This window comes from Terrapene carolina, unplaced genomic scaffold (genome assembly GCF_002925995.2).
Source record: "Terrapene carolina triunguis isolate 2854851 unplaced genomic scaffold, T_m_triunguis-2.0 Scaffold85, whole genome shotgun sequence".
Lineage (NCBI taxonomy): Eukaryota > Metazoa > Chordata > Testudines > Emydidae > Terrapene > Terrapene triunguis.
Window position 1 is genome coordinate 43,164,895 of NW_020664436.1, and position 22,418 is coordinate 43,187,312.

A 22,418-nucleotide genomic window follows, 5' to 3' on the forward strand; every position below is an offset into this window, starting at 1 on the left:
AATGTCCAAACAGGAACTGAGATTCAAACTGCCCAGACAGGAAAAGGAATTCAAATTTTCCCGGGGCTTTTCCTGTGTGGCTGGTCAGAGCATCCGAGCTCGGACTGCTGTCCAGAGCGTCAACAGAGTGGTGCACTGTGGGATAGCTCCCGGAGCTATTAGTGTCGATTTCCATCCACACCTAGCCTAATTCGATATGGCCATGTCGAATTTAGCGCTACTCCTCTCGTTGGGGAGGAGTACAGAAGTCGAATTTAAGAGAGCTCTATGTCGAACTAAATAGCTTCGTGGTGTGGACGGGTGCAGGGTTAATTCGATGTAACGGCGCTAAATTCGACATAAAAGCCTAGTGTAGACCAGGCCTAAGCCTTGACTTGAAAGTCACCAGATGCAACTAAAACAAGACTTTTGTTGTTGTTCAAACTACCATGAATTAGCTAAAGTTGTATCACAACTTTCAGTATGAAACCCTTCCCCCCTCTTTCCCAGGTTCAAAATTCTTAGGTTTACCAAAGGAAACAAAGTAAAAAGATAGGATAATGTACGTTTAAAAAAAAATGTCAGCAACTATCGATATGCACCAGCAATAGGTAAAGAACATTCAGACATATAAGCATGTGAACATATTTTAAAAATTTAAATTTTTTTGAAGGAGCATAGACAAGAGAAAAAGGGAAAACTGTTCAAGGCACGGCACCGTTAACAAGAATTTAGAGTATTTGTTATATTTCCATTTCAAGTTTTTCTGGAATTTAATTATTTTTATTTCTGTTGGGACTTATTCTGTCACCTTTACTCATGGTCAGTAATCCTTTACTCCATGAGTAATCCTACGGATTTCAGACATTGGTGTGAAAAGTTATAATACTGCTCTATCAAGACACATGTATAAAAGTAGGACCCTGATCCTGCAAAGTCTATGCGTGTGCTTATCTTTAGGTATGTGAATAGTCCAAACCTGTTTTAATAGAGCTTTCACCTCCACATTTAATAACTGAAACATGTATACAGTAACAGTAGGTTATATAATACTAGTAGATTTTTTTTACACTATTTGTTAAATACTGCTGTATTTACAAGCTTGAACAGGGATCTGCTCACAGATCTGAACCAAGAGCCAGTTAATCAGCTGGGGTAAATTGGCATACCTCCTTTGACTTCAATAAACCATGGCTATTTATGCCAGCTCGGGATCTGGCCCAAAATCATTTTAGTCCATTGAAAAAAAATTACAGACCCAAATAATTGCTTATGTTGATATAAAATATGCTGTCCTAAAAGAATATGCATGCTCTAATCAAATGTGTATAATTTGCAATCAAATGAAACTTGCCTGCCAATATTATAGGATGGGTAGGTGTCTGGTAGTTAGAGCAAGGGACCTAGTGTAAGGACTTCTGATTCTATTCCCACCTTTCTCACTGACTGGAGCCAACCAGTTCTGTGCCTTAGTTTCCCCATTTGCAAAGTGTACATTACAATGCTAACCTATCTCACAGGGGGATTATGAAGTTTAAATGATTAAAGTTTATATCATTTTCTGAGATCCATGGTACTGAAGTGCAAAATACTTTATTATTATTTTAAAGTAACGAGTTAAATGTAATGTTTCTTTACCAGGGCACCACACCCCACATCTGCACTTAGTAGTGGCAATATTTTAGAAAAGTAAACCCTACTCTGGGGAAATGTTCAAGTCTGACTTTCATACCGAATAAACATAATTGCCTGTAAAATTCAAGTATATCTTTCCTGTTTGCTTGAAAGCATTTTTCTTCCAAAAATAATATAATTTTCCCATGAGTAGTGTTCATATAAAAAGTGACATTTAAATTGTTCTCCTTCCAAAATTTACCTGAATACAATGTGCTTGTCATTGGGTATATAATAGTCTTTAATTTCCTTAGTGGAATAGAAATTGTTTACAGCATCACGAGAGAGAATGGGGAGTGGACTATGGGAACCAATGAGACGTAGTCTCCATTTCCCAGCTGCTACAGGTAAGTCACCAGTATGTGCTTCAGCCATGAATGTGTATCCTTTCTGAAAAACAGAAAACATGTCATTTTTCATTAGAAATGAACATCACTAAAAATGATGCACTTACAACGTACCCACAGAGGGCAAACACTTATCAATACCACTGCTGATGTGGAGTACTATGGCTCTCTTATGATCCTACTGTAGCTTAAGGAGCCCATAGTGAATCCCTTGGTAACATCATTTATATTTGGTAAAATTTTAAATGGCAAGTCGTGCAAAATCCAATTAGGAAAATATTGATCTTAATCATTATTGCAGCATGTCCATAATTCTTATGATAACTCTCCCCAGGCCCGGCTCCAGGTTTTTTGCCGCACAAAGAAAAAAAAAAAAAAAAGCTGGAGTGCCGCCGCCAAACCGCCGAAGGAAAAAAAAAAGGGCCAGAGTGCCACCCCTTGAAAAGTGCCGCCCCAAGCACATGCTTGGGACGCTGGTGCCTAGAGCCGGCCCTGACTCTCCCCATGATTATTCTGATTTTGTTCTCTTATTGTGCATTATACTTGTGTGTGATGAACTGCCACTTATTTCTTTATCTTAGGGTTTTATACTGCTGCAGTATCTGAGTGCCATCCATATTAATTCAATAGCAATAGCGATGATTGCAAATAGAGTTCATTTTCTTTCTCTAAAGTATGCCTTTGTTCTCTCCCTCCACCCCAACATCTATTATAAATGGAAGTAGATGCACTAGAGGAAGAACTAAAGGTTATTTCACAAGTTGAGAACTGTGAATTATGAGCAAGACACAACAAACAAACTTCAGTGATGCTTTTTGGTCCCCCCCATCCCATAAGGCAGAGGCAGGGAAACATCAGTGAGATGTATTTTCAACACCATTCCCCAGAAGTTATGCTTTAGGTTTACCTTGTTTGAAGATAGTACTGACATCAAATGACACTATTACCATAAAAAAGGACATATTGACATCAGTGTATAAGATAACGTAAAATTCCTATAAAATATTTTTAGATTAACTTCAGACTGACCAGAACTCAGAACTCTGGTGTTACCTATTATAGGTAAAATTGAAAAAAATGTACCATGAAAAGCACAGGACTGTTTCACAGTATAAGCTGTAAAACTTGGATGAGAACTAGTGAAGAAGGGTGGAATGGATATATGCCTGATAAAATATAGAGAGAATGGAGGATTTGAGGTAGGAAGTGGGTGAGGAAGGGGGTACTGAAAGCAGAAGAGAGAAGGGTTATAGCTAGTTCTAAAATGTTATATAACACTGACTGTAGAGGTACAGATTTCTGTGGTCTAGACTGAACAATGCAGAGGAAAGGAAATCATTTTCCACTGACATAAAAATGGGATTTTTTGCTAAATTGTTAAGAATTTAGGGTAGGAACAACTTCTTATAATGTGGCTATACAATGCCCAGCACCATTATCTTAACAGGGGCCTTCGGTGCTAATGCAATTTAAATGTTAAATAATAAAAATATACTTCCATAGAACAGAAAAAAGACGGTTACTCACCGTTGTAACTGTTGTTCTTCGAGATGTGTTGCTCATATCCATTCCAGTTAGGTGTGTGCGCGCCACGTGCACGATCGTTGGAAGATTTTTACCCTAGCAACACCCGGTGGGTCGGCTGTGGAGCCCCCTAGAGTGGCGCCGTTATGGCGCTGGATATATACCCCAGCCGACCCAGCGCCCCCTCAGTTCCTTCTTGCCGGCTACTCCGACAGTGGGGAAGGGGGGCGGGTTTGGAATGGATATGAGCAACACATCTCGAAGAACAACAGTTACAACGGTGAGTAACCGTCTTTTCTTCTTCGAGTGCTTGCTCATATCCATTCCAGTTAGGTGACTCCCAAGCCCCACCTAGGTGGCGGGGTCGGAGTGAGACATTGCTGTGTGCAGAACCGCTGACCTGAAAGCAGCATCGTCTCTGGATTGTTGCACCAGCGCATAGTGAGTAGCAAATGTGTGGACCGATGACCACACTGCAGCTTTACAAATGTCCTGGATTGGTACTTGAGCCAGAAAGGCAGTCGAGGAGGCCTGGGCCCTCGTGGAATGAGCAGTGAGGCGTGGCGTCGGTACACCGGCCAGGTCGTAGCAAGCACGAATGCAGGACGTAATCCAAGAGGACAGGCACTGTGAAGAGACCGGTGAGCCTTTCATCTGGTCGGCCACCGCAACGAAGAGTTGCGTCGTTTTCCTAAATGGCTTTGTACGGTCAATGTAGAAAGCCAGGGCCCTGCGAACGTCCAAAGAATGTAAACGTTGGTCTTGACGAGTAGCGTGCGGTTTCGGATGGAAGACCGGAAGAAATATATCTTGGTTTACGTGGAAAGGTGACACCACCTTTGGAAGAAAGGCAGGGTGGGGGCGAAGCTGCACCTTGTCCTTGTGGAACACCGTGTAAGGGGGCTCGGATGTCAGCGCCCTGAGTTCCGAGACGCGTCGTGCTGAGGTGATGGCTACGAGGAAGGCTGTCTTCCAGGATAAGTACAGGAGTGAGCAGGTCGCCAATGGTTCAAACGGAGGCCCTGTGAGCCTGGAGAGGACGAGGTTGAGGTTCCACGTCGGAACCGGCTGTCGTTGCTGTGGGTACAGCCGGTCTAGGCCCTTGAGGAATCTAACGACCATCGGGTTAGAGAAGACCGAGGACGTGAGTTCTCCTGGGTGGAAAGCGGAAATGGCGGCGAGGTGAACCCTAATTGAGGATGTCGCCAAGCCTTGGTGTCTTAGGGACAGAAGGTATTCCAGTATCAAGGGGATAGGAGCCTGCGCGGGAGACGTAGCTCGTTGCTCACACCAACAGGAGAACCTCTTCCACTTGGCTAAATAAGTGGTCCGCGTAGAGGGCTTTCTACTTCCCAGCAGGACCTGTTGGACGGCCTGGGAGCATTGCCGCTCTGACCGACTCAACCATGAAGCATCCACGCCGTGAGGTGGAGTGACTGCAGGTCGGGGTGACACAGCCGGCCGTGGTCCTGAGAGATGAGATCCGGAGTCAAGGGGAGCGTGATGGGCCTCTGTACTGACAGCTCCAGCAGTGTGGTGTACCAGTGCTGTCTCGGCCAAGCGAGAGCGACTAGAATTACCCGTGCATGGTCCCTGCGGATCTTGAGCAGCACCCTGTGGACCAGCGGGAATGGAGGAAAGGCGTAGAACAGATGGTCTTTCCATGCCATGAGGAAGGCATCTGACCGAGAGCCCGGGGCTCGCCCGTGTAGGGAGCAGAATGCCTGGCACTTCCTGTTGGCCCGAGATGCGAATAGGTCGATCTGGGGAAACCCCCACCTTTGGAAGACGGAATAAATGATGTCCGGGCGAATCGACCACTCGTGCGTCTGGAAGGACCTGCTGAGACGGTCCGCCAGCGTATTCTGGACTCCAGGCAGGAATGACGCCGTGAGATGAATCGAGTGGGCGATGCAGAATTCCCACAGGCAAATGGCCTCTTGGCATAGGGGAGATGAGCGAGCTCCGCCTTGCTTGTTGATGTAAAACATGGCCGTGGTGTTGTCGGTGAGAATCAGCACGCAACGGCCCTGTAGGAAGTTGAGGAAAGCCTGGCAAGCCAGGCGCACCGCCATCAGCTCTCGGACGTTGATGTGCAGGGCTAGTTGGGACGCGGACCACAGGCCTTGGGTATGGTGCTCCCCCAGGTGAGCGCCCCAGCCTAGAGATGAAGCGTCCGTAACTAGGTGGAGGGAGGGCTGCGGGGCGTGAAAGGGTACTCCTGCACAGACCGCTGTGCGATCCGTCCACCAGGCGAGAGAGGCCAAGACCGAGGCCGGAACCGTGACCACCATGTTCAGGTCGTCTCGATGAGGACGGTAGACCGATGACACCCAAGCCTGCAGTGGGCGAAGTCGCAGCCTGGCGTGCCTGGTTACGTATGTACACGAGGCCATGTGGCCCAGAAGGACAAGGCATGTTCTTATGGTGGTAATTGGAAAGGCCCTGAGACCTTGAATGACGCCTGAGATGGTATGGAATCGGCTGTCTGGCAGTATGGCTCGGGCACGTCTGGAGTCCAGGATTGCTCCAATGAACTCTATCCTCTGAGTTGGTACTAGAGTGGACTTCTCTCTGTTGAGTAGAATGCCCAGCTCGTGGAAAGTGTTTGTCACTATGCGGACATGAGCCTGCACTTGGTCTCTGGTGCGGCCGCGTACCAGCCAGTCGTCCAAGTACGGGAACAGCTGTATCCCTTGTCGACGAAGGAAGGCCGCGACGACTGCCAGGCACTTTGTGAACACCCTGGGAGCCGAGGACAAGCCGAAGGGAAGGACTGCGAATTGGTAGTGTACCCTGTTTACCACGAATCGCAGGAAACGTCTGTGGGGCGGATAAATTGCTATGTGAAAATAAGCGTCCTTCATGTCGAGGGCGGCGAACCAGTCTCCAGGATCCAGTGAAGGAATAATGGTCCCCAATGACACCATGCGGAACTTCAACTTTACTATGAATTTGTTGAGTCCGCGTAAGTCTAAAATGGGCCGTAGACCCCCTTTTGACTTGGGTATCAGGAAGTAGCGGGAGTAAAACCCCCTGCCCCTTAGCTCCGATGGAACCTCCTCTATGGCCCCCATAGCGAGGAGCCCAAGAACCTCCTGTGTAAGGAGTTGCTCGTGAGAAGGGTCCCTGAAGAGGGACGGGGAGGGGGAGTGGGAGGGGGGGGCGAGGAAAACTGGAGGGCGTATCCCCCTTTCACCGTGCGAAGGACCCAATGGTCCGAGGTTATACGGGACCAAGCACGGTGGAAACGGGAGAGGCGATCCCGGAAGGGGGGAACCGAATCCTGGAAATTGGTTGAGGTGCCGTCCTTGACCGCACCTTCAAAAGGCTTGTCTAGGCCCAGAAGGTGGCCTAGGCTGGCCCTGGTTCTGACCGGGTTGAGGGCCGGTCGACCTCCGCCTACCACCTCGACCCCGCCTCCTGGCAAAGTCCTGTCTTGGACGAGGCGGGGGAGGGTAGAACCGCTGAGGCTGGGGCCTGAAGGGTCTGCGCTGAGGCCCTGGGACATGCATCCCCAGGGAGCGCATCATTGTCCGGGAGTCTTTTAGATTTTGGAGCCTCGAGTCCGTTTTCTCTGAAAAGAGGCCCTGGCCCTCGAACGGTAGGTCCTGCAGGGTCTGCTGCAGTTCAGGTGGCAAGCCTGACACCTGGAGCCAGGAGATTCGGCGCATTGCTATCCCCGACGCCAGGGTCCTAGCGGCCGAGTCCGCTATATCAAGGGATGCCTGTAGGGAGGTGCATGCCACCCGCTTGCCCTCCTCTACCAAGGCCCCGAACTCTTCCCTCGAGTCCTGGGGAACCAGCTCTCTAAATTTCCCCATCGAGGACCACATATTGAAGCCATAGCGGCTCAGGAGCGCCTGCTGGTTCGCTGCCCGCAGTTGCAGTCCGCCAGCCGAATAGACCTTGCGTCCGAACAAATCGAAGCGCTTAGCGTCCTTCGATTTGGGCGCAGCAGCCTGCTGGCCATGTCGCTCCCGTGCATTGACTGATGAAACCACCAGTGAGCACGGTTGGGGGTGAGTGTACAAATACTCATGTTCCCTGGAAGGCACGAAGTACTTTCTCTCAACCCCTCTGGCCGTGGGCGGAATAGAGGCCGGGGTCTGCCAGATAGTGGTGGCGTTGGCCTGGATGGTGCGGATCAGCGGTAATGCCACCCTGGATGGAGCATCCGCTGAAATGATCTGCACGATTGGGTCATGGACCTCCGCAATCTCCTCCACCTGGAGGTCCATATTGCGAGCCATGCGACGCAGCAGGTCCTGATGGGCCCGAAGGTCTATGGGAGGCGGCCCAATGGCGGATGTGCCCGCTACGGCCTCATCAGGCGAGGACGAGGAGGATGCCCCCGGTGGCAAGGGGTCCAATGGTTGGTCCTGCTCCAGGTGTTCCTGGAGTTGGGCATCGCCTGCCCCCTGGTCCAGGGCCTCTGCAGGTGCGGGCACTGGAGCCTCCACGTCCCTTGGGGGAGGGCGGGAGATGGTGGACTCTGGGGCCCTAGGCTCTGAACTGCCAGAGCGGGAGGCCGATAGGGGAGCTCCTTGTGCCTGGTGGTAGGCCCAAGGAGTCCAGAAGGACCAATGCGCAGGTCCTTGCATAGGGTCGTCGGTCTCCTGCAGGTGGCCGGCCTCCACTGTCTCAGATGACCGCGAAGCCGATCTCGACGGCCACGGCGGTGCCGAACCCGATGCCGTCGGCACCGGATGGTACGGTGCCGATCGGTGCCGACCGTAAGGCGATCTGTCCCTGTGCGGTTCCGGCGAACGGTGCCGGGACCTGGACCGGTGCCGATAGTCCCTCCGGTGCCGGGATCCCGATCTGGAACGGGACGACGATCTGGAGGAGGCGTGGTACCGGGAGCGGCCTCTCGAGCCCGAGTGGCGCTCATACCGGTGCCGGGAGCTGCGCCTCGACCCCGATCGGTGCCGGTCGTCGCGACGGTGCCGGGATGTTGAACGGCGCCGCGAGGAAGATCTGGGCCGCGAGTACGACCGGTGCCGAGGTGATATTCGGCGCCGGGACTCAGAGCGGCGTCGGGACCTGCTTCGGGATCTGGAGCGGTGCCGAGAGACTTGTGCTGGCGACGGTGGGCGCACCAGGGCAGGTTTCCCTCTGGACTGCAGCACACGTGGAGCCACCGGTGCCGGGAGTTGCGACGGCGCCGGCTCAGTGAGGGCGATCAGGTCTCTCGCGGTAGCGAAGGTCTCCGGGGTGGAAGGGAGACAAGGTTCCACCACCAGCCTTGGTGGTGAAACAGTCCGCACCGGACTCAACGGCCTCGGTGCCGGAGTCGACGGTGTGGCCGCCTGTCTTTGGCGGTCCAGCTGCGGACGCGGCTCTACCCCCGGCACCGGGGGAGCCGGTATCTTCGCGGCAGCAACATCCCGCGCCTTGCCGGCCTTCTTATGGCCCGGAGAAATGGATCGGTGCCGAGGTTCTTTAGGCGGGCGCGGTGCCGACGTCGGTCGGTGCCGAACAGTCTTTTCTGCCGCACCGGTCGGGCCCGCCGGGGCGCTGCGCACCGAAGCGCTCGGTGCCGGGACAGGGCGCGCCGAGGGAGGATCCGGACTCAGAGCCGCCTCCATCAGGAGCTGTCGGAGTCTAAAGTCCCGCTCCTTTCTTGTCCTCGGCTTGAAGGCCTTGCAGATAGGGCACTTATCTGCTGGATGAGTCTCTCCAAGGCACTTCAAGCAAGAACTATGCAGGTCGCTGGTTGGCATATGCTTCCCGCAGGACGCGCACGGCTTAAAGCCAGGAGCCTTGGGCATGGGCCCGGCTGTGCGCCGGGGGGAAAAGGGGAAAAACACCCCCTAAACCCCCGATAACAATATACAACTATATATATATACACAATACACTAACTAACTAACTAACTTGAAAACTATCTATATAACTAACTATAACAAGAACAATGAGAAGCTAGGGAGTGTGGAGATCAGCTAAGCCGCGCTCCACAGTTCCAACAACCGTCAGGGGCGGTAAGAAGGAACTGAGGGGGCGCTGGGTCGGCTGGGGTATATATCCAGCGCCATAACGGCGCCACTCTAGGGGGCTCCACAGCCGACCCACCGGGTGTTGCTAGGGTAAAAATCTTCCGACGATCGTGCACGCGGCGCGCGCACACCTAACTGGAATGGATATGAGCAAGCACTCGAAGAAGAAGTTTGCTTCTGTTCCATTTAAATTGGCAAAGCTGTGGATTATGGCAGCATCCTCAAGTTACTATTATACTGACATTTTCTTTCAAATATGAATAATTTAAATGAAAAGAAACAGATACAAAAAATGACTGACTACTGAAACTAACGTCTAAAAAAATGCATAAACTCTTTGGTTCCTTCTTTCCCACACCACCTCCACCCCATTTTCTTTTTTAAATCTTCTTTCTTTATTTCTCTGTTTCTCTCCCTCCTGCTTTGAAAGCTCTTCCTCCCTTCTGTGTATGTATAATCCTGGCTCCTCAATTTTCCATAATTTTGTGGGTCTCCTGAGTTGTGTGGGGTTGCACTTTAGTGGGAATTAGCTCAGAAGACTTAGATCACTTCAGAGACAGACTGTTTCAGAGGGATAGCACCAAGTTCTCCACTACTTAAACATCTATGTATGCTTTGAAGGTGTGTGATTTTTCAAAAGCATCCAGCTGTTTACCTAAATCTGCTTCCATTGAAGTCAATGGGAGTTTTAGCATTGGCTTTAATGAGAGTAGAGTTTAGGCCAACACTGTGCACTTTTGAAAATACCACCCTAAATGAATTCAATCCCACCTCCCAAAGTCCCTATGTTGTGATGACCTTCCCTTGGGTGAGTGCGGCTGGATGCTGCTTGCCTTGGACGACAATACTGCTCCTCCAGTCAGCCAGAGAGGACTGCTAGAGAGTGATACAAGGTGCTCCTTTCCCAAGGGGATGTATCCTATCACTCCCTGCTGCCCTTCATTCAGATCCCCCATGCTCCGTTGTTACCGGACCACCAGCCTGACTCATTTGAATTTTTTTTAATAAGTGTACTACTGTTTATTCATTTTTTGTTCAGCAACAGCAAAAATACCTGGCCCATTAAAAATAGAGAGAGGGTCGTTGGGGCTACTGGATATGGAGAGGCATGAAGTATAAACCCCTAGTGTGGACAATACATTGGTACAAGTTAGTTTCACTCAACAGAGTGGGGGAGGGGGAGGGGTGTGATGGATTCATGTTTTCTGGATGATCTGGCTAAATACACAATAACTGGCTTTTCTATTTGCTGCATATGCATATTGACAGTGGTGGCTGGGAGCAAATGGCAGGGTCGAGGAAAGGGTCTGAGATCAGGTGGGAAGGGGGACAAACAGGAAAGAATAGGTAAAGAATTTTCTGTGGTAAGAAGTGCAAAAAAGAAAGTTGAGGGTCCCTACACTGGGACAGGAGGCCAGTGGCGAGTTGGGACCTGGGATAGCATAGCTGTATTTGTACATAAATCAAATATGAACTGAAGATTTGTGACACCCCTATTTCCAATGCTATGTTTGGAAGACTATACAAAATTCTGTTTTCGGTATAATGAAACTCTCAATAAAAATACCAGAGGGAAAACAACATTATGCATGGTTTTGCATTAAGAATTATTGAGAAAGGCTAGCCTGCAAATTTTATCCTATACACCAGATTTTAGAAAAAAAGATTTTGTCTTTGTTTGAATTTTATGTCAGAATTTATAAAAAGCATATAAGATTTTGAATGAAAATTATTATATGCCAATAAACTGAGCTCATAGTTACTTGAAAAATAAGAGGTCACTGCAGCTGAAGATGAGGAGACGAGTATACTAGCAATTAATGCATAGTATATTTGCACCAAGAGTATTCATCTAAATTAGACAAAAAATAGCACAGATCTAAATTCAGTAGCCTTTACATTTGAGAGACCCAAAATTCAGATTTGTAGAGAAAATTTCCATGTTCAAATGGCACTTGCACAGGATTTGGCAGCTCCTTTTGGTGCCTGAGGTCCTCCAAAAGATGCATGCAACGCTTTTTGGGCACACATGTTTTGACAGGAAAACGTAGAGGCCAGATAGAATCCACCCTGAAAATTGAGACCAAATTACACGATCCCACTTTTACTGATATCATAACAACTCAAAGCACCTCACTCACTGACAAATTGCAGTGCAATCAATATTATACATCAATGCCTGCCTTTAAAAACACAGAATATCTTAATTAGCCTATATTAAATCATATTTATGCTACAATTTGTCTTCCTCTTCTTTTTGGGCCTTAACCAAAGTCCACTGAAGTCAACAAAAATACTCCCATTGTAAAAGTGGACTTTGGGATCAAGCCCTTAATCATGAATACTATAGAATTGCACTATAATCAGTGTATGAATACCAAATTATAAAGCTATATGTAAGTCAATTTTATAAATTTGGAAAGTAACAGAAATACCAGTACATGGTACATTGAGCAACAAGTACACATTTTAGTTTTTCACATTTCAGTTTTTGAAAAATTGAACGAGATATTTACTTTTCATGCTCTTACTACTTGAGAACTTCAGATTAAAATAAATCAATCAACCAAGTTTTAAATAACAAATACAGCAGAGCTCCAAATAACCTATGTTTTGGCTTCAGATTTATCTATTTTGGTCTTGTGTTGTGTTCTATTATCAGGATTACTAAGTGTTTAAAATGAGAGCTCAAAAGCAATTAAAAAAAGACCATTTATAATCCAGTGATCCCATCTTGCAAAGTCATAGATATGAGTAACTTTACCCAGTTGTAATCAATTGGACAATGTAGACTACTCAAGGCCAAAGCCACGATTCAGGAAAACATCCCTATTTAGGTAAGCACTTTAATACATGCTTCAGTCTCATTGACCTTAACAGGATTTAAGCACACGTTTAAGAGCTTTCCTCAACAGGAATAGATTTAAGCACATGCTTAGGTATTACCATGACTCAGGGTCTAAATGATTAAAAGTATTCAGATGCATATGTATTTAAGATCAGATCCCAAAGCCTTTCTTATTTATTGAACATAATAAATAATGCAGAAAATTTGGTCAAAAGGTCAAAAATCATTTGCTTGATATTATTGGACCGACAATTTTAGAACACTTACAAATGATTAAAAATAGAATCTTTGGACTCCAATTGAAGATTCAGCAGTACTTTGTTCCTTATTCTATCTCATTATTCCATCTACTCATAAAAACCTTGTGAACAATAAAAAAAATAAAGAAATAATGTGTATCTTCTTGGTAGTGGAAGATAGGATAGACAGGGAAAGGGTTTAGATTAAAATGGTATGCTTCCAAATACAGCCAAGGATATAACTGAAGTGTCTATCTACACTGTAAAGTCTGCAGAAGAGAGACAGACACTATTGCTACTCTGCAGATTTTATCAGTGTCAATCATTTTGAAATTAACTTTAATTTTTTCCAGAACTGGCTTTGCAGCAGAATAATATCTGTGGATATTTTAACCTTCGTCGAGAGTTGCTGAGTCATAGTTTTTGCAGCATAAAACTTAAATGGTAGGGTTATATCAAGAAAAGAATCTGTTTTGCATTAATACTGACATTTAGGAATTTAGATATTATTTCTCACTTGCTGTGTTACATTATGTTTTTTATAACATACTATTAGAAAGGAGGTGTAGTCTGTTCATATTCAAAGTCAGTTAACTTAATAATAGCATTAGATAGTATATTTATGTTAAAATAACTGCATGATGTCACATCAATACTATTGTGGCTTTTCTATATTGTTTGCTGGTCCACTGGAATTTTAATGATCTATATATAATTATGAAGCCAATTAAAATACCGCCAGCTGTCTAATTTAAAATGGTATTTTTATTGAGAGTTTCATTATGTGAAAGCAAAGTTCAAGTGAATAAAATACAGTTTCATAACGCACAATTCTGGAGTAATACTAAGATTCTAGCCTTAGTGTTTTGTCTCCTATGCTATTAAAAAGAAGTTTAAGTGAAAAATTGTTCGTTCAAGAAACCAGATTATCAGCATTGGTAAGACACAGAATTTCTTAATGAAAACATATTTAGTGTAAGTAACAGAAAAAAGTTTCAGTAAGACAGATTGAAAGGACAGTCTCAACTTAAAACAACCTTAAACAGGCTGCAATAGTATTAAAATAATGTGAGAGTTTAGTGAAATACACAGTACCAGCATGTCAAGAATTATTAGCTGTTACTAGAAGTGAAATAAAAAATGGTTACTCGCCCAGTGCAGTAACTGCAGTTCTTCTTTGAGTAGTGTCCCAATGGGTGCTCCCTTCTGGGTGCGTTTGCGCCTCTGGATCCTTCGATTGGAAATTTCTCATAGCAGCATCCAGTTGGCCTGTGCATGTGCGTTACTCTGCCTTGTGCTCGGTGCTATTTCTATATAGTACTACGTGGGCTAACCATCCTCAATTCCTTCTGTACCACAAAGCCCAATGACAGGGAACTCTGAAGCAGAAGGGAAGGAGTGCCAGTAATGGAGCACCCATAGGAACACACATCTCAAAGAACTGCAGTTACTGCACAGGGTGAGTAAACATTTCTTCTTCTTCTTCGAGTAGTATCTCTATGGGTGCTTCACTCTAGGTGATACTGAGCAGTTCCCCTTTAAGGAGGAGGGGGCTTCGGAGTCTAATCCAGTGTGGAAGAAAGTACAGCTGAGCTGAATATAGTAGTGAAAGGAGAATCACGAATTATTGCATAGTGTTCAGCAAATGTATGCATAGAAGTCCAAGTTGCAGCTTTACGTTTCAATGATAGGAACGTTCTTAAAGGCTGTGGTGGTGGAAATAGATCTCGTTGAGTGGCCTCATATGCCAGCAGGTACTTTGAGATTATGAGGTTGGTAGCAATTACTAATATAGTCAGTTATCCACCTAGAGAGCCTCTGTTTAGAGAGAGCAGCTCCTTTTGATCTGTCTGCGACTGAGACAAACTATCTGCAAGTTTTCCTGAAGTGTTTAGGCCTATCCAGGTAGAAGACCAGAGCTCTCCTGACATCAAGCATGTGGAGCAATGCTCCCCCCTTATCCCAGTGAGGTTTAGGGTGACAGATGGGGAGGTGAATGGGATTATTTCTTTTAATGTGTGCAGAGATACATCCGTGTTGCCAGCGAACAACTTAGTACTGTCAAAAGGAAGGTCTTCTACCGTATTCTGGACCTCCTTTGGGAATCCAGAGAGCTAAAGCCAGGAGGCCCTCCTCATAACTAAGGCTGCGAGTTTATCACAGAAGTCATGGATTCCATGACTTCCCGTGACCTCCATGACTTCTGCAGTGGCCAGTCCACCTGGCTCAGGGGCAACTCAGGCAGTCCCTGTGCCAGGCATACCGGATGCTGCTGGGGCAGTCTCAGGCCCCCATGCTCCCCCCCCCAGCAGCAGCAGAGTTTGGGTGTGGGAGGGGGTAGGGGTTAGGGTACAGGACAGGGTGAGGCGAGCTCTGGGCAGCGCATACCTGGGGGGCTCCCCGGAAGCGGTGACATCCCTCTTACTCAGCTGCTAGGCGGAGGTGTGGCCAGGCGGCTCTGCACATTCCCTCCACCCAGAAACCACGGCCAATGGGAGCTGTAGGGCCAGTGCCTGCAGGCCGCCCTCCCCCAACACCCGCGGGGGCCCCGGGAAGCTGCCCCCAAGTTTTATTCACTGGTATTTTTAGTTAAAGTCATGGACAGGTCATGGCCCGTGAATTTTTGTTTACTGCCTGTGACCCCTGTCCATGACTTTTGCTAAAAATACCCGTGACTAAAACGTAGCCTTACTCATAACTACTGCTGTGTAAACTGAATGAGTGGCAGTATCGGCAGCATCAAGAGAAGCCTATTGAGGTGTCCTGGCAAGGAGCTGACCTTCTATAACAATTGCTTGGAACTGCTCTTTGTGTTCTGCTGACAGATGTTCAATAAAGGAGTTTAGCTTACTATGGTTTATGTGGTTATACTTCGCCATTAAGGCCTGATCATTGGTGATTCTAAACTGTAAAGTAATAAGATTTTCTGCCAAGGAGGTCAAGACATTTAAGATTTTTATCATAGGGCATAGATTTAGCGTGGTGCTGCCTTCCACATTCGTTAAATGCTTCAACCACAAAGGAGTTAGGAGATGGGTGAGAAAATAAAAATTCTGACTCCTTAAAGGGAGTGTAATTTTTTATCTGCCTTTTTGCACATGGGAGGAATTGAGACTACCAGATGACCTTTGAGAGAACTGATGGTGATAAGCCACCCAGGAACTTCAAGGGGGTGGTGCATATGGCATGGGTGGCAGAATCCACGGGTGGTCGCCCCAGCAGGATCCTAGCTGTGGATGTCTGTGATGAGTGAGCTCAGGAACCTCAGGAGAAAAAAAACCTTCATGGGGTGGAGTGGAGAGCCTTGCACTGATATTTGGGAAGCTGAGGCAAAGTCTTCATCATAATCCTTTTTTTCCTGAGACACTCAGTAATGGTAGGGCAGCAGAAGGAGCTTGAGGTACCACCACCAGTCCCAGACATATGTCTGGGGATCTGGATGCTCTCAGGATTGAGGAAATGTGAGGTTCTGCCATTAGTAGTAGGTGGGCGGGCATCTGGAGACCTGGAGGTTCTTGGTACTGAGCAGAGATCAGAACCAAGCAATAATGAATCAAGAGTCTGACACTGCGAGGTCTCGTGGAAACCAGAAATCTTGCAGTACCAAGAGTAGTGTTGGTACTGTGTCCATGGCTTGAGGTAAAGATAGCCAAAGGAGTGGATGGTACCATGAGTTTTGAACACTTCTGGGGGAAACCTGATGGATGTTGAGTGGTCTTTTTCAGTATCATGGTGAAGCTCTTAGAATCATAGATTATTAGGGTTGGAAGGGACCTCAGAAGATCATCTAGTCCAACCCCCTGCGCAAAGCAGGATCAATCCCCAACTAAATCCCCAAATGGCCCCCTCAAGGATTGAACTCACAACCCTGGGTTTAGCAGGCCAATGCTCAAACCACCGAGCTATCCCTCTTCTTGCTGCTGCAGTCTCCAGGTACCGATGGTCTCTCGGAGCTCAGTACCTTAGAGTCTCTAAAGCTTGTCAGAGCTCTCAGTACATAAAAAACCAGGAACCTCATGGGTACCATGCTGGAGACTGATGGGATCTGGGGGAGGTGATGTCTTAAACTTCTTTGAGATAGATTCACTACCTGGAGAACTTGGTACTTGGTCCTCGGATGACTTAAAAGAGGAATCTTGGGTCTTCGTCTTAGATGCCCTCGAGGAGTGCGGCTCAGAGATAGAAGAGGCAGCTGACTTACTCAGATACCATGGTAAAAAGGGTGCTCCTCGCCTGGGTCAGAGGACAGACACAGTGAGCTCTCCATCATAAGGAATCAAAGTTTTATCTCCCTGTTCTTTTCGACTTTAGATTTCAATGCCAGTCAGAAGTTTCACTTTTGGGGAATGAGTGATTCCCCAAGGCAATGGATGCGGCAGGTGTGTCCATCGCTTACCAGGATTGCCTCCTGGCGTGACAGGCAATGATCGATTCCGGGAGACTTGGGCATAGCCTTGGAATGGGAGAAAATCACTCCCCCGGAGAGAAACTACCCAACAAGATTTTTTTATATATATATAAAAAATTTACTTAATTTTTAAATGAATATAACAACTAACTATCACTAACTAACTACTATTTACACTATCTACAGAAAAGCACAGTTGAGGTAAAAAACTCAAGCCGGACAGCTAGCTAAGGCTCCATCTCAAGCCGGAGTGGCGCAGAAGGAACTGAGGATTGTTAGCCCAGACCAGGGCCGGCTCCAGGCACCAGCCGACCAAGCACGTGCCTGGGGCGGCACCATAGAAGGGGCGGCCAATGTTGGGGTGTCGGGGGGCACTTGCGGTGGTCTTTCTTGTTTTTTTTGTTTCGGCCGGGCAGCGCAGGGGGTGTTTCAGTGGCGTGGCGCTGGTGGGGGTTTGGGCGGCCCGGCGCAGCACTCGGGGGTTTGGGCGGCCCGGCCCGGCGCTGGGGAGGGGTGGGGGTTTGGGCGGCGCGGCACTGGGGGGGCGGGGGGGGGGGGGGGGGCGGCGCAGCGCTGGCAGGAGGATGTTACAGCGGGGCGGCGCTCTTCTTTTTTGCCTGGGGCGGCAAAAAAGTTAGAGCCGGCCCTGGCCCAGACAGTACTATATAGCAATGGCATGGAGCATAAGGCGGAGTAACACGCATGGATGGGTCGAATGGACACTGCTATGAGAAATCTCCAGTCAAAGGCACATAGGGTCACTCCTTGAAGAACTGTAAAACACTGATTCCTACAAACATTTGACTTTATTTTTATGCGATTTTATCCAGAACTTAAAAAGGAACACCTGCCCTGGCTCCCTCCCAAAAATCAATTTACTAATTTAAATAATATATGTAAGTATTACAGTATTGTACAATTCATCTTACAATGCGCATTTCTACAAATACTTGATTACAATCAAGTTGTAATTTTTTAAGGAATGAGTTATGAGGTACATTCACATCATTGCTATTTTGATGTTGAAGATTGAGTGAAGTCTCAATGTTTACATAACTCAAAACCAAAACATTAATAAACAGTGACTCAGATTAAAGGTCAGATTTTCAACCTGCTGTTCCTGAAAGCTATGCCGGCAAACGAAAATTATTAATATTTGTATTACAGCTGCGCCTAGAGGCTCAGAAAAGGATTGGGCCCCACTCTGCTAGGCGCTATACAAACCAATGCAAATACATTCCTTGTTTAAGACATCTCACACAATAGTGGAAGGAACAGACTAAAGGGTGGAATGAGGGAGTAAAAGTTACCTGTTGAATGAGCTAATTTTGAAAAAAAAATGGTAGTCTATGCGTGCCATCTTCCTACCCATTATCTGCACAATCAACAGTTTGCACACACAATTATTCAAATTGTGTGCTCAAATACATCATTTACATCTGCAATTACCTGTTTGGGTATTGTGTACATTTTGCAGATACATGTTAGGTTTCAATTTTTGAAAATTTACCCTTAAAAAGCTAATTTTTAAGAGACTTAAATTTAAAACATTACTGTTTCTGAAGTAATGCAGACACTTTTGTGGAACCATGTCTAAAACAGTCAGCACTGGGGTCATAGTAACCAAATACTACATGCCTTGATATTAGCCGCATCATTTCCAGCATCATAGTAGTTGGCTGGCGTACCCGTCTCCCACATATGAAAGACTATTCGTGCTAGATTCATAGGTTTGTTCCTGCTCATCCATACTACATACTAGGTCCAGTAGAGCAACAGGATTAGCAATTACCACTATGGTGTCAGGGATAAATGCAGCAATACTTTAGCTAGGGAAATTGGAAGACTGAACCTCTTTTGGAGATAACAGCAAACTTCAAGGAAAGGCATTTTCTGTGGTGGAAGAGGCTTGGAATTGAACTGCAACTGTGGCAGCCTCTTTTCTGGACCAATCAGATAAATTAAAATTGTGTGTGCTTTTGAGATATGTGCAAGTCCTGTGAAGTCAGAGGAGCTTGGCCTATATTTATATAACCACCATTATTATTTCTATAGTGATGTTGTACTCCCTAGATGTTTGGACTTACCTTATTCTTGGTATAAACATGAGGGGCCACTTTGAGAAAGATGCGTGGCATTTCTTCCAGTGTGTCATTATCTACAACATGGAGCATACAGGTAGGGATGGTTGTGTACACCTTTGGCACTACAAGCATATCTTCAGTCACATGAAATGTTTCCCTACAGTAAAAGAGAGGTAACATCTCTTTTGAAAAATGTTTTCAATTTCAAACTGCTTTTCACCAATAAAGTGGATCCTGTAATATAATAATAATCATGTGTGTATGTTTGTGTACATTCCAGCTGCTCAAAATTAGAAATGCTAGATGTTGTTTAGTTTTGTCCTAACCAACCTCCCACACAAAGCCATCAACAACAACAACAACAACTAGCTGCAGGCGTTGCAATCTTTAAAAATCTGAATATAAACTAATTGTATAGGGTTACAAACATTATTTGTTTAAAAATCTTTTAAATTGCAATTTCACTTTGGGGGGGGAACTATAAAAATAATTTAAAAGTTTCTTTAATTGTAAAAAATAAAATTCAAATAGTCAGTTATAGTAGATACTTGAACTTAAGTGACTGAAAGCACTGGACCCCCAAAATGTGTGAGTAACTAATATAGACACACATGCTTATATGTGTTGTAGCTTACTTATCACAATGTGGTGCAAAATATGCTCATTATTATATGCTCCTTATGTAATATGGATCTTGTAATATAGGTTGATTGGTGTATACTGGCTCACATGAGACCTGCACACAGTTTGGAAAGAGAAGATAATCCCAAGAGAATGTAGAAAGCCCATAGTGATACCAATATGCAAACACAAAAGTGACACACACGACTGTTCAAAGTACCGAGGAATTAAGCTGCTGTCCCACTGCATGAAACTGTTAGAGAGAAATACAGATAGTAGCATTCATTGAATAGTGGAGCCTGTTTTAGGAAAGGAGCTGTTTGGTTTTAGAAAAGGAAAGGGACTACAGATGTTCACCTCTAGACAGTTGGTGAAAAAGAAGCTAGAGGGAAATGTCAAGCATGGTTAGGCTTTCATCAATTTGGAGAAAGCATTTGACAAAGTACCTAGTATCTAGATGACTACCGGTGCCTCTGCTATGTTCCTATGGCGTACCAGAGGCACTTGTCCAGATGGTGATAGATCTGTATGATGGTTTGTTCCGGGGCCCACTTGCTTCCCATGAGTGCCCTCTATCAAATATGTGCATGCGCCTGCTGTTTATTCAGCTTTGTGCTGCTCGCAGTGCCTCTCACTGGCTACCACCCTCCGGCTGAGTCACACACAGTTCATAAGTGAACAAAACAAACTCCTTCTGGGGTACAAGTCCAACAGGGCCTATCACAGTACCCTTGGTTAGTCTCTTCCTGCAACCTTCCCTGAGCTCTCTTAAATTGCCCCTCAAGGTATGAAGCAGTGCCCCAGAGCTTCCTCCATGGAGACTCTTCGCCTATTGCCCCAGCTCTTCAGCTGAGTCACTCAGGGCTTAAGGCACTTCCTCAGTGATGGACCCAGGACTGCCCACAACTCCAGGTCCCAACCCAGAGACCCTATAAAGTAGCAGCCACCTGCTGCTTCTCTTTAACTATTTACTCTGTTGCTGCTGCTACTGTTCCCTGGGCCACTTCCACACCTTCACCTTCACCCTTACCCCAAGGCTGAAGTCTTTCTTGAGTTCCTGCAGCCAGTCAGGAGCATTTTTCATGCTCCCCTGGTCCCTGCCAGCAGCTGATCCTGCTCCGTAGTCCAGCAGCTCCTTTTTATATGAGCTTGCTGGACTCTGATTGGCTGCTCCCTACAACCTCTCTCGGATTGGCTGCTTCCCCGCAGTCACTCGAGGCAGCCTGGAGGACTAACCTCTACTGCTCTTTCCTGGGGCGGGATGTGGTAGGGCTGTGAGACCTCCAGCAGGGGACCTCAGGGCCTGGTACACCTAGTCACATAGTTCCCTGATAAAAAGTTAGTGCAACAGGGGGGTTTTCAGTGCAACAGAGGGGTTTGAGGTGAAGGTTGGACTCCACCAGGGATCAGTGTTTACTCCATTACTATTCATAATTTTGATGGACTTCATAAGTAGGCAAATACAAATGGAAGGTGATACAAAGGTGATCTATGCAGATGATAACTGTGCTAATGGTCAACAGGGAGGAAGATCTGGTCCAGGTGATTGATGCTTGGAACATGGAACTAACAAACTATGGCCTCAAAATGAGTAAAACTGAAATCATGCGAGTGACTTGCATGGAACCAAGACAGATGAATATCAGTCTTGAGGGCCAGTACCTAAATCAGGTTTATACACTGACGAACTGTGGGGGCTGGTTAGCAGCAAATGGAAAAATCAACAAAGAACAGCAGGAAAGGCTGCTGAGTGGAAAGTCTGGTGCAAGATAAGTGGAGTGATCTATGATAAACAGATGTCTAGACTACTTCAGGGACAATTGTACAAAAACACGATAAGACCACTCTTCTGTATGGATCAGAGACATTGGCAACCAAAGAGAAGCACTTGAGAAGACCTGACACCATTGAAATGAGATGTCTTAGGGCAGTGAAGAGGTGGCATTACTGGACCAAACACAGAATGTCATCAGGTGTGAGACCAAGGTCTGCGATATCAGAGAGAAAATGCAAGAGAGGAGGCTGAGATGAGATGATATGGGCATGTGTAACAGAGGTGCAGAGTCAGGAGCTAAGTCAGTATCCCATCATTCAAATCCCCACCAATATAGGTTAATTGGGATCTAATTACAGGATCAATTAACAAGTGGAGCTATAGCTGAGGGGCTAATTAGTGGAGGACATAACCCCAACAGCTGGGAGCAGATAAATTGAGAGGAAGGAAGCCCTGGATGCAGGAGCTAAGACCCTGAAGAAAGGCAGAGCTGGCTGCTGCTAGTACTGCTCCCTTCCCCAGAAGCAAGTGGGGGAGCTGGCTGGGAGTTGAAAAATGTAAATAGCATTAATGGTGGTGGCCTGATGGACTAGCTGGTGGTAAAGGAGATCTGGAGTGGCTGATGTCTGTACTTAAGTTAAGAAAAGACTCTTGGGGACCACCTTGTGACAGCATTTATGAAGGATGGATGAAGAGAATCCTTTTAGGGAGGCATCTGCCACTAGAGTTTGCGTGCAAAGATCAAAAACAGCCAAGAAAACGGTAGACTGACTGTGTACGGGAGGACAGAGCGGATATGGAGTGAGCGTTGCTGTCATAACTATAAAGGGAAGGGTAACAGCTCTCCTGTGTACAGAGACTCCAAATCCTTTTACCTGTAAAGGGTTAAGAAGCTCGGGTAACCTGGCTGACACCTGACCC

The 22,418-nt window shown here is 46.4% G+C and overlaps 1 protein-coding gene across 1 annotated transcript in view; it reads right to left on the reverse strand.

The window, feature by feature from the left end:
• The window catches only part of ADGB (androglobin), a 219,879-nt gene that overhangs the window by 62,191 nt on the left and 135,270 nt on the right, over positions 1–22,418 (reverse strand). Inside the window, 2 exon segments of the mRNA XM_026649581.1 lie at positions 1,856–2,043; positions 19,106–19,259. Coding sequence (XP_026505366.1) covers positions 1,856–2,043; positions 19,106–19,259 — 342 coding nt within the window.